The following is a 12,770-nucleotide window of genomic DNA, read 5'->3' on the forward strand; positions in this document are numbered from 1 at the left end:
GCCTAGGAGCTACTCTCCTATGCAGCCTAGCATTCATCCTTCTTCTATTTCTCCATACTCTCTCTCTCTCTCTTCAGCATCCTCCTTGGCTTTCATAACTAGTCCTGAAAAGGACTGGAATGCAGCCCACGCCCCTGGGGTATCCAGGGATCGCCCGACTATCCCGGGGAGAGTAGCTGCACCCCCCCCAGTTCCTTGACCAAGGAGGCCCTCGCATCCGTCCACGCAGGGCACTCAATCAGGGTGTGTTCGGCATCGTCATTTTTCGCGCCGCAGCGAAAAGACTGCGGGGAATCTTTTCTTCTAATACCATATAGGTACACCAGAAAGCAGCTATGGCCAGTCATCAGCTGAGTGGTGTGGAAGGTCGTTTCCAAAGAAAACGGCCTTCCAACCCACTCCTCCAACCTGGAAGCGATGGCTGCTCTCACGCGCACCCCCGTTGTTCCGACTGCGCCAACGAGGTTTTCTTCTTCTTCCTTTCATGTAGCAATTGCCCTCCTCCTGGCAATAGCGCCCAGCACGGCCCTTGTCCTAGGAGAAACGGGATCCTCTGCTTCCCGGACCACTGCGTAGACATCCGCCAGCTGCGGCGCCAGATGGTCAAGGGGAATAATCCCCGCGACCATCATTGCCGCATGGAAGGACACCGTTCTATACGCGCAGCACACTCTGATTGCTACCCTTCTTTGCAGGGCCCGAACAGTTCGCCTGATCCTCTGGTCTTCCACAACAGCGCGTTACCACACCGGAGCAACATAAAGGAGCACGGAGTGGATCACGCTGCTGTAGAGGCGTCGCTTCATTTCCCTCGGCCCGTGAAGGTTCGGAAGAATCCTCCCAATGGACCGAAGGATCCCCTGCACTTTTGGAATTAAGGCCTCGAAGTAGGGCCTGAAAGTCATACCTGAATCTAAAACTATGCCCAGGTATTTAACAATAGGCTTCACCGCAATACAAACCCCCCTGAGTCTGATCACAGGGGGGGAGCAATCCTGCGTCTGCGGAAGGCAGAGGCAGGGAAGGCTATCGCCTCCGTTTAGTGCGGCGCCACTTTAAGGCCCAAACTCTCTATCTCATTCACAAGGACCTCAAGGTCCCTTTCACACGCTAACATCGCACTAGCCGGGTCCCGCCCCGCTGACAGGAGGGCCGTGTCACTGCGTAGCAAACGACACGAGACCCCCCCGGCAGCGGGACACGGTGGACCCTGTCATAGGCGATGTTCCACAGTGTGGGGCCCAGGACGGAGCCCTGTGGGACCCCACACGTCATACTAACATTATTTACAATGCCCTGACTTCCAATGAAGGACAGGAGTCGATCCTTAAAATAGTCTCTTTTTATATTTACCAGGTAGGTGGGGAAGCCGCTACCCTCCATTGTTTCTATCACTGTCCTCCAGGGGAGCTAGTTGAAAGCGTTCGCAACGTCTATCAACACAAGAGCGCCCACCCGTCCATCACTTGCGCACTCCTGTATGTACCGTTTTACTTCTTCTATGGCCCTAATGGTGGAATACCCCACCCTAAAGCCATATTGGCAGGGAGAGAGGATCCCTTCCTGATTCAAGAACCTGCTCACCCTGGAGACAATCACCCTTTCGTACAGCTTCCCCACCTCATCTAGTAGGCAAATAGGCCTATAAGAGCTGGGCAAGTCGTCATTATGGTCGTTTCCCTTTTTGATGAGAACAAGTTTCGCCCTCTTCCATGGTCGCGGGAAGACTCCTCTTCTTAGCAGCATAGTAAAACATCTGGAAAGGCCCCTACCACAATGGATGGCTGCTCTTTTGACCACTAGGCCAGGGATCCCATCTGGTCATGGAGCTCTCCCAAGACCGATCCTTAGTGCGGCCTCACGTACTTCCTCTATAGTGACGATGATTTCGTCTAAGTCCACCAAGTTGATATTAGGGGCTATTAATTGGTCACCACCCGGAAACAATGTCGTCACTATTCTTATGAGAAAAGAACGGTCCAGTGCCTCAGTAAGGGGGGGGAGACCACGAGCCCTAAGCCTGTTCATTACAAGCTTATAGGGCCTCCCCCAGGGATCTTCCTCGATGGTAGTGAGGAAGTCCCTCCAGGCCGAAGCCTTGGCCCTTCTGACGGCACGGACCAGGTTCCTTCTTGTTTCTCTCCGATTCTCTAACCAAGATCTTATCCTGGCCTGATCTCCACTGCGCCTTGCCTTTAGATAATGTCTTCTTGCTGCCATAGCAGCCCTTCTCAACGCCGCAATTTCCGGCGACCACCACTGCACCGATCGACTCCAATTTACGGAAGTTTTTAATTTTGTCATTGAAATCCCACACGCACTCATTAGTGTGTCATTCAACCATTTGAAAGAAACTTCCACACTAGCACCATTGTCTCGTGTGTATTCCCCAGATACGAGAGCTGCGGCAAGTCTATCCTCGTCCACAGCCCTCGTATCCCACCTAGGGAAGATTCTATCCCTGAAGCAAAGGTTTCAGAATCCTGCAGCCTCGTGCCTATACTTAATATAATATACAAATGGTCCGAAAGGGACTCAGCCTCATCCACGCTCCAATCCGTTAAGCGGACGCTAGCTGTCGGAGATCCCCACGTAAGGTCTATAACGCTCGACCCTTGCGGCCGAACGCAAGTAGGGGGGCCAACCTGGTTGCCCAGGTTTAAGTTTAACCTATTGGCCTACATGCAGAACAACTCTCCCCTTAGGTTGCTTCTGCCTTCCGGATCCCATCTATGGGACCGGGAATTGAAGTCTCCGGCAACCAACGCTGGAATAGCAGGAAATGTTCCTAAGAGCTCTTCGAGCTCATCAAGGAGTCTACAAAATTTACTGATATTCTCGCTGGGGTGAAAGTAGACAGAAACTACCAGCGAGTCCCCACACTTAGCGGCTACAAAAAACAAACCCCTGCGCACCAAGCTACAGGTTCCTCCACCTTTGCTTGCAACAATCGCGGCAAGTGGCGACCCTCCCAGGGATGAGAGCCATTTCTTATCCCCAGGAGGGACCCACCACGGCTCCGACACTATAGCGATGCCCGCTTCCACCTCTCTCATTCGCTTGCCCAGTAAATCCTGAGGCCGACGCGCATGATTGAGATTTACCTGGACAACGCTAGACATTATGTTTTAGTTTAATGTAACATCCAAACTACACGGAGGGGTAGGATTCGCCTGCTCAACCTCCATGCAATTGTCTTTATTCACACTATTTACAGTATTTTCACTATTTACACCCGATCCGACCCCGACGCCTGCACTACCCGGAGCGTCGACATCACGCACCGGCGCGACCCGTCGACCAGCTGCCTCCAAAATAGAATCTTTCCCCCTGATAAGAGGGACTAGTGGGCACCCCCAGGAGCCCGCCCTGTGCGAGGTCTGGAAGAGCCCCGCCTCCACACAGACCGGACACCTTGGCTTTCCCCCGAACGTGCGCGCCACATGTCTTGGCTCACCACATTGAAAACAAACATTCATTCTTCCGCCAGGTGCCGGACAAGAGGCCGCCACGTGACCCCTCGCTAGACACCTGTGGCACCTTAGGGGCCTGGGTCTTACAGGGAACACCCGCACTTTTCCCCATCCCACTAAGATATTCCCTTTTTCCACCGCTGACTGAGCAAGAGCCGTCGGGGCCACAACGGTGGCCTCGTAGCGGCCGCCCCTTCCCAAGTGAATTTCCCCCATTGTAATTAAATTTGGGTCAATACCAGTCCTGCCCTCCAACAACCCACATCTGATCGCCGTCAGGGTTGTAGTCGGGTAAACCCCTACTAACTTGATGGGGCTAGTCCTCTGAGGCCTTGAAATTTTGGCCTCAGGGAGGACCCCCCTCATCGCCTCCGCGACTCTCTCCGCCTTGGTGTTCGCATCTTTACCGCGCACTTCCCATATAAATGAACCTGTGAGTCCTCTCCTATATGAAAGTCCATTTACACCGATGTCATCTAATTTGATGTTACTCTCGATTTTCTGCAGGGCCTCTACATGGGAAGCCCCTTCCTCACATGTCAGGGAGACAGCCGCAGTCTCCCTGATCCTTCCTAAGGTCTTCTTCTTCTTTTTTTTATTCTTCTGGTCCTCCACGGGGTTACGTCCCTCCGCGCGAGGACAACCAGGGGGGGGGGCAACCCTCCCGACACCTGATTGTGTGGGCAAGGGCCCCCCAACAGGCACCGTAACCCTGCCCCTCCTCCTAACCTCTATAAACCCGTCCCTTTCTGGGACGGGGGCCAGAGGCGTCGGCACCACTGGCGGGGGAGCAACCCGCGGTCGAGCAGCTGCCACTTGGGCGTATGAGCCCTGTCCTTTTTTGAAATCGTTCGTGTCTTCTTGTAATTTTGTGATGGATCTGGACAACTCTGAAAGGACTCTTCCAATTGCCCTACAATCCATACCCTCCTCTCTCCTAGCCGCAGCTATTCTCTCTTCTCCGAAAGATCGGTTTTGATTAGCTACAGCTACCCTCGTCGTGGCACTTACACCACTGTCAGTTGAACGCTTCTCAAGGAGCGCATCCTTCCGCTTCAATTCTTTTTTGAGGCGTGAGCACTCCTCCTCCACATGTTTCAATCTTTTATTCGTAGCCCTAATTTCTGCTTTAAGCTGCTCAAGCAAAACCTGCACGTCAGAACCACTATTCAATCTGTCTCAGGCCTGTAACTCTTTGGCTAATTCAATAATGCCTAAGTTACAACTTTTCATTCTGCCCGAAATATCCCCCTTTATATTTCCACATATTTTCCTTTTATTTTCTGATTCAGGAGCGTGTTCAAGAATCCGCTCTATGATTCTGCCTGTTTCAATACTTGAGACCAATAGACCCTCCAGAACAGTACCATCCAGATTGGTCAGGTCGACGATCTCGTCCTCTGACGACGAGGAGTATGCGATTCGCCTCGACCTCTTCCTCATGGTTCCGACCGGTATCATGTCGGACTCCATGTCCTCCGTGCATCTCGTCGTGCACCTCAGCCCCTCCAAATAGCACCCTTGACTTCCTGGCACATTGGTCGATTCGCGGGCCATGTCGCCTACCCGCGAACAACTTCCCGTAGCTCTTTCCAGAATCGGGGCCGGGTCGCCTACCCTCGATTCATAGCAGTTGCAGGATGTCGACGGTAGGTGGCCTGTTCTCTCACCACCAGACACCGCCGTTGTGTGGATATCCCTTCCAAACCGTTTAATTGCTGTACTTGTACTCATCATGTTTATTTTTCAAATTAGATAGCACAAGCCAGTGGAAAGGAAAGGAAATGAAGGAAGTAAGAGATGAAGAGAAGATTAGAAAAAAGGGAAAGAAAGAATTAAAGATAAAAATAGCTACACAGAGAGCAATCACACACCATTCATACCAACCCTTTTAGTCGCCTCTTACGACAAGCAGGGAATACTGTGGGAGTATTCTACTACCCCCTACCCATGGGGGGGACCCTGACGCAATCCTGACGCAACCCTGACGAAACCCTTTTTTTTTTTTTTTTTTTTTTTTTCGTCAGGGGGAAAACCTTCAATAGGCCCCTTGAGCCCGGTACTCAAGGGAGTGTCGGATTCTTACCGACTAAAAACCCACCTGGTGCAAACACATTCATTCATTGGATGGGAGCGGCGGAACCGTGCTACATCCACATACCTCACCTACTCCCATCCCGATGAGCCTGGCCGGTGTTTTGCCAGGCTCTCTCCATTCACGCACACTCACATACACCTTATAACTAATTATTGCGCCTCTCGGTGAGGCGCAACCTAAAACTACTATTTATAATTATATACACTAACCCGACCATCCATCCCATGATGCAATGGTCGGATTCATACAACCCATGCATAAGCATGCTCATTCTTCTCATCAGGGGAAAGCGACGCACTAGACCGGTCGAGTCGCAGCCAAAGCTGCCCGGAGCCTCGCCCGGGGGGGCCGCCTAGGAGCTACTCTCTTATGCGGCCTAGCATTTATCCTTCTTCTATTTCTCAATGCTCTCTCCCTCTCTCTTTCAGCATCCTAATTGGCTTTCATAACTAGTCCTGAGAAGGACTGGAATGCAGCCCACGCCCCTGGGGTATCCAGGGATCGCCCGACTATCCCGGGGAGAGTGAGCTGCACCCCCCCAGTTCCCCAACCAAGGAGGCCCTTTCATTCATCCACGCAGGGCACTCAATCAGGGTGTGTTCGGCATCATCAATTTCCGCGCCGCAGTTGAAACACTGCGGGGAATCTGCTCTTGTAATACCGTATAAGTACGCGGGAAAGCAGCCATGGCCAGTCATCAGCTGAGTGGTGTGGAAGGTCGTTTCCAAAGAAAACGGCCTTCTAACCCACTCCTCCAACCTGGAAGCGATTGCCGCTCTCACGCGCACCCCCGTTGCTCCGATTGCGCCAACGAGGTTTTGTTCTTCTTCCTTCCATGAGGCAATTGTCCTTCTCTTGGCAATAGCGCCCAGCACGGCCCTTGTCCTAGGGGAAACGAGATCCTCCGCTTCCCGGACAGCATCGTAGACATCCGCCAGCTGCGGCGCAAGGTGATCGAGGGGAATAATCACCGCGACCATCATTGCCGCATGGAAGGACACCGTTTTATACGCGCAGCACACCCTGATTGCTACCCTTCTTTGCAGGGCCCGAACAGCCCGCCTAACCCTCTGATCTTCCACAACAGCGCGCCACCACACCGGAGCACCATAAAGGAGCACGGAGTGGATCACGCTGCTGTAGAGGCGTCGCATCTTTTCCTTCGGCCCGTGAAGTTTCGGAAGGATCCTCCCAATGGACCGAAGGATCCCCTGCACTTTTGGAATTAAGGCCTCGAAGTGGGGCCTAAATGTCATATCTGAATCTAATACTTTGCCCAGGTATTTCACGCTGGGCTTCACCGCAATACAAACCCCTCTGAGTCTGATCACAGAAGGGGGAGCAATCCTGCGTCTGCGGAAGGCAGAGGCAGGGAAGGCTATCGCCTCCGTTTTGTGCGGCGCCAATTTAAGGCCCAAACTCTCTATCTCATTCACAAGGACCTCAAAGTCCCTCTCACACGCTAACATCGCACTAGCCGGGTCCCGCCCTGCTGACAGGAGGGCCGTGTCATCCGAATAGTAGACGACACGAGACCCCCCCGGCAGCGGGACCCGGAGGACCCGGTCGTAGGCGATGTTCCACAGTGTGGGGCCCAGGACAGAGCCCTGTGGGACCCCACACGTCACACTTACGTTATGAACGGTGCCCTATCCTCCTATGAAGGACAGGAGCCTATTTCTAAAATAGTCTTTAATAATGTTAATAATATAGGCGGGGAAGCCACTCCTCACCACGGTATCCACGACAGTTCTCCAGGGGAGCGAGTTGAATACGTTGGAGATGTCTAACGACACCATCACAACCACCCGTCCATCACTCGCGCACTCCTGTATATAATCTCTAACTTCCCCAATGGCTCCGAGGGTGGAACGGCCCACTCTGAAGCCATGTTGGTGTGGCGAAAGTACACTACTTTGTTCCAAGAACTCGCTCACCCTGGAGACGATCACCCTTTCGAATAGCTTCCCCACCTCGTCCAATAGACATATAGGTCTAAATGATTCCGGAGAGTCGTCATGATTTTTGTTTTTCTTTCTCACAAGGACCAATCTGGCCCTTTTCCACGCACACGGAAACACACCATTCCTTAATAGCACTAAAAAACAGTCCGCCAGTCCCTTGTTACAGAAGGTTGCAGCCCTCTTTAGCACCAGTCCTGGAACCTTGTCAGGACCCGGCGCTCTCCCGAGGCCTATCCTCGCAGCAGCCCTGCGCACCTCCTCTTCGGAGACCCTGATCTCCGCCGGATTAGCTACTTCGGTGTTTGGGGACACCGGTCTTCCGTCCCCTGGGAATAATGCAGTCACAATTCCAGCCAAAAGAGAGGGGTCCAGTGCCTCAGTAAGGGGGAGGGGAGACCCCGAGCTCTGAGCTTGTTCATAACAAGCTTATATGGCCTCCCCCAGGGATCTTCCTCGATGGTAGTGAGGAAGTCCCTCCAGGCCAAAGCCTTGGCCCTCCTGATAGCACGCACCAAACCTCTCTTGGCCTCTCTCCTGCTATGAAGGCAATCCCTCATTCTGGCCAGGTCGCCGCTGCGTCGAGCCCTCTTGTAGCGTCTTCTCGTAAACATGGCCTCCCTCCTAAGGGCTGCGATCTCTTGAGACCACCATAACACTACTCTACCCCTGTTCACTCCTGTTCTGACCCGAGACATGCCAATGTCACATGCACTAGTCAGAGAGTTGTTTAACCACCGCACTTAGTCCTCCCCACTGGCACAATGGTCCCGTGTCCAGTCAGCGGATACGAGGGCTGCGGCGATCCTATCCTCGTCCACAGCCTTCGCATTCCACCTAGGGAAAATTCTATACCTAGAGCAAAGGCTTCGGAAGCCTGTAGCCTCACGCCTATAATTAAATATAACGTACATATGGTCCGAAAGGGACTCGGCCTCATCCACTCTCCAATCCGATAAGCGGACGATGGCTGTCGGAGATCCCCACGTAAGGTCTATAACGCTCGACCCTTGCGGCCGAACGCACGTGGGTTGGCCAACCTGGTTGCCCAGGCTTAGGTTCAACCTATTGGCCCACATGCAGAGCAACTCACCCCTTAGGTTACTCCTGCCTTCCGGATCCCATCTTTGGGACCGGGCATTGAAGTCTCCGGCAACCAACGCTTGAAGAGTAGGAAATGTTCCTAAGAGCTCTTCGAGCTCATCAAGGAGTCTACAGAATTTGCTAATATCCTCGCTGGGGGGAAAGTAGACTGAAACTACCAGCGAGTCCCCCCATTTAGCGGCCACAAAAAACAAACCCCTGCGCACTAGGCTACAGGTTCTTCCACCTTTGCTCACGAGAATCGCAGCGAGGGGCGACCCCCCCAGGGATGAGAGCCATTTCTCATCCCCAGGGGGGACCCACCACGGCTCTGATACTATGGCGATGTCCGCCTTAACCTCCCTCATTCGCTGGCCCAGCAAATCCTGGGCCCTACGCGCGTGATTGAGGTTAATTTGGATCATCGCCATATTAACCTAGAACTATATCGAGGTTGCATTGAGGGGCAGGGTCCGCCTGCTCCACCTTCATACCGTTATTGTTATTTACACACGTATTTACAATATTTACAAACGAGGCAGCGCCTGAGTCGGCCCCGGCTCCCGCACTACCCGTATCGCCGACCCGCCGGCTGGCTGCCTCCAAAATTTTGTCCTTTCCCCTAATAGGAGGCACCAGTGGGCACCCCCAGGAGCCCGCCCTATGCGACGTCTGGGAACGCCCCGCTTCCGCACAGACCGGACACCTTGGTTTGTCCTCGCACACTCGCGCCACATGTCCCGGTTCTCCGCACTTGAAGCAAAGACTAAGTCTCGCACTGGGAGCCGGGCAAGAGGCCGCTACATGACCCCTTGCCAGGCATCTTTGGCACCTTAAAGGCCTAGGCCTAATGGGGAAAACTCGCACCTTCCCCCACCCCACTACGATTGTTCCTTTCTCTATGGCTGCCTGGGCTAGAGCCGTCGGAGCCACAACAGTGGCCTCGTAACGGCCGCCCCTGCCCAGGCGAATTTCTCCCATGGAGATTAAATTGGGGTCCACCCCCGACCTACCCCCCAGCAACCCGCACCTGACCGCTGTCAGGGTGGTAGTCGTGTAGACCCCCACTAATCTAATTGGGGCAGTCCTCTGAGGCCTCGCAATTTTTGCCTCAGGGAGGACCCCCCTCATCGCCTTTGCTATTCTGTCCGCTTTAGCATTGGCGTCCTTCCCTCGGACTTCCCAAATGAAGGAGCCCGTCAGGCCCCTCCTATATGATAGGCTGCTGACGCCAATGTCATCAAGCCTCACTTTTTCTTCGATCTTCTGGAGGGCCTTTAGATATAAGGCCCCTCCCTCAAAGGTCAGGGAGACTGCCGCCGTCTCCCTGATTCTTCTTGCCTTACTCTTTTTGTTCTTCTTCTTCTTTTTCTTCTGTTCTCCCGTGGCAGACACCCCCTCCCTCACGCGAGGTCGAGCAGAAGGAGCTATCCCTCCAACTCCCGCTCGCACAGGGAGGAGTCTCCCAGCAGGCGCAGGAGCCCTGCCCCTCCTTCTGACCTCCACAAACCCATCCCCGTCTGATATGGGGGCTAGTGGCGTCGGTGTCACCGGTGAGGGGGCAACCCGCGGTCGGGCCGCAACTTGGGCATATGAGCCCCGCCCCTCCTTCATCTCTTTAAACTCCTGTTGAATTCCAACAATCGCCTTGGACAGCTCAGCGAGGATCCTTGTGGTCGCCCCGCTGTCCGAATCCTCCCCCCTTCTAGCCATAGCCAATCTCTCCTCCCCAATGGATCGAGTTTAGCTCGTCCCGGATGCTCTTACTGGAGCATTCGCCACATCCTTTGCCGTCGCCTTTCTTTCGAGGAGCGCATCCTTTTTCCTTAGCTCCTTTCTAAGGCGCGAGCATTCCTCTTCCACATGCCTCAGCCGGTCGTTGGTGGCTTTATTTTCCGCCCTTAACTGTTCCAATACGGCTTGGAGATCAGGGCCACAATTCGCCCTAATTCTTGCCTTCAATTCTTTTGCTAACTCCATAATTCCCAGGTTGCAACGCTTCATGCGACCTGAAATTTCACCCTTAATATTATCACATGTCTTCCTCTTGGACTCAGCCTCCATTGCATTGTCCAAGATTCGTTCGACCAGCCTACCAGTCTCAATGCTGGAGATCGATGGCCCCTCCGGGAAGACCACTTCCGCATTGGTCAAATCAATGACCTCTTCTTCTGAGGATGAGGAATATAACGGCCTCGCCCTCTTATGTGTTCTGGCTGTTAGTATGCCAGTCTCCATCTCCGCGGTGCATTCTAAAGTGCACCCTGGCCCCTCCTCTGAGGAGCACCCTTGTCTTCCTGACGAATTAGTCAGTTCGCGGGCCAGGTCGCCTACCCGCGAACAGCTGCCCGTAGCTCTTTCCGGAGTCGGGGCCGGGTCACCTACCCCAGACTCATAGCAGTTGCATATTAACGACGATGGGTTGCCTGCTCTCGCACCACCTGTCATCGCCGGCGTGTAGGTCTCCCTCCCACACAGGTTATCGACTGACTTTGTACCTTTCATATTTAATTAAATTTTTTTCGGCACAAGCCAGTAGGAAAGGAAAGGAGAAGAAAGAAGCAAGAGGCAAAGAAAAGAGTAGAAAAAAGGGGATAGAAAGAATTAAAGATAGGAATAGCCACGCAGAGAGCAATCACACACCATTCATACCATCCCTTTTAGTCGCCTCTTACGACAAGCAGGGAATACTGTGGGAGTATTCTACTACCCCCTACCCACGGGGGGGGATATAAACCTGTCCTATTCTAAGACATGGGCTAGTAGCGTCGGCATCACCGGCGGTGGAGCAACCCGCGGTCGGGCTGCCACTTGGGCGTATGAACCCTGTCCTTTTTTGAAATCGTTCACGTCTTCCTGCAACTTGGTAATAGACCTAGACAACTCTAAGAGGACTTTTCAAATTGCCCTTCTGTCCATACCCTCCTCTTTTCTAGCCGCAGCTATTCTCTCTTCACCGAGAGATCGGTTTTGATTTGCTACGGCTACCCTTGTCGGGGCGCTTACAACACTGTCAATTGTACGCTTTTCAAGGAGCGCATTCTTCCGCCTTGGTTCTTTTTTGAGGCGTGAGCACTCCTCCTCCACCTGCTTCAACCTGTCTTTTGTAGCCCTAGTCTCTGCCCTGAGCTGCTCAAGCAAAACTTGCACGTCAGGGCCGCAATTGGGTCTATTACGAGCCTGCAATTCTCTGGCCAGTTCTATTATTCCCAAATTGCAGCTCTTCATCTTGCCAGATATATCCCCCTTAAGATTTCCACATATTTTCCTTTTGGTTTCAGACTCGAACGCATGCTCCAGAATCCTCTCAATCAGTCTGCCAGTTTCTAAACTGGAGACCAACAGACCCTCCGGGATAACTGCTTCTGCATTAGTTAGATCCATACCTTCCTCATCTGAGGACGAGGTGAAGATTAATGGGCTCGCCCTCTTCTCTGCTCTGGCCGGAACATTCAACTCAGGAGATTCGCTATCCCTTGTGCACCTGGTCGTACACGTCAGCCTCTCTAAGGAGCACCCTTGACTTCCTGACGCATTGGTCAATTCGCGGGCCAGGTCGCCTACCCGCGAACAACTTCCCGTAGCTCTATCCAGAATCGGGGCCGGGTCGCCTAACCTCGATTCATAGCAGTTGCAGGTTGTCGACGGTGGATGGCCTGCTCTCTCACCACTAGACACCGCCGTTGTGTGGATATCCCTTCCCCACAGTGTAATTGCTGAACTTGTACTCATCATCATAATTAATAATTTTTTGGATGGCACAAGCTAGCAGAAAGGAAAAGAAATGAAAGAAGCAAGAGACGAAGAAAAGAGTAGAAAAAGAGGGGATAGAAAGAATTACAGAGAGGAATAGCCACACAAAGAGCAATCACACACCATTCATACCATCCCTTTTAGTCGCATCTTACGACAAACAGGGAATACTGTGGGAGAATTCTTCGACCCCCTACCCACGGGGGGGACCCTGACGCAACCCTGACACAACCAACTGAAACTAAATTCTTGAGATTTAACAAGCGATAATATTTATCATAATTGTCGATACTATTTTTCCAATAAAATAACTGTATTAATTTACTGTACAAATAAAAACTAATTTTTAAAAACTATGTGATTATCCAGTTTTTATTAAGTATATCGGTATTCGTATTCTTA

At 52.6% G+C, this 12,770-nt stretch overlaps 2 protein-coding genes across 2 annotated transcripts; both read right to left on the bottom strand.

Moving 5' to 3' along the window:
- Window positions 1-8,275: 8,275 nt before the first annotated feature.
- On the bottom strand, window positions 8,276-9,046 carry LOC122526161. Its single transcript, XM_043649372.1, has one exon. The coding sequence runs from the start codon at window positions 9,044-9,046 to the stop codon at window positions 8,276-8,278; it is 771 nt and encodes a 256-aa protein (XP_043505307.1).
- Window position 9,047: 1 nt separating this feature from the next.
- LOC122526162 lies at window positions 9,048-9,596 on the bottom strand. Its single transcript, XM_043649373.1, has one exon. The coding sequence runs from the start codon at window positions 9,594-9,596 to the stop codon at window positions 9,048-9,050; it is 549 nt and encodes a 182-aa protein (XP_043505308.1).
- Window positions 9,597-12,770: the final 3,174 nt, after the last annotated feature.

The sequence above is a fragment of the Polistes fuscatus genome, unplaced genomic scaffold (genome assembly GCF_010416935.1).
Source record: "Polistes fuscatus isolate 324 unplaced genomic scaffold, CU_Pfus_HIC Scaffold100, whole genome shotgun sequence".
In the NCBI taxonomy this organism is placed as follows: domain Eukaryota; kingdom Metazoa; phylum Arthropoda; class Insecta; order Hymenoptera; family Vespidae; genus Polistes; species Polistes fuscatus.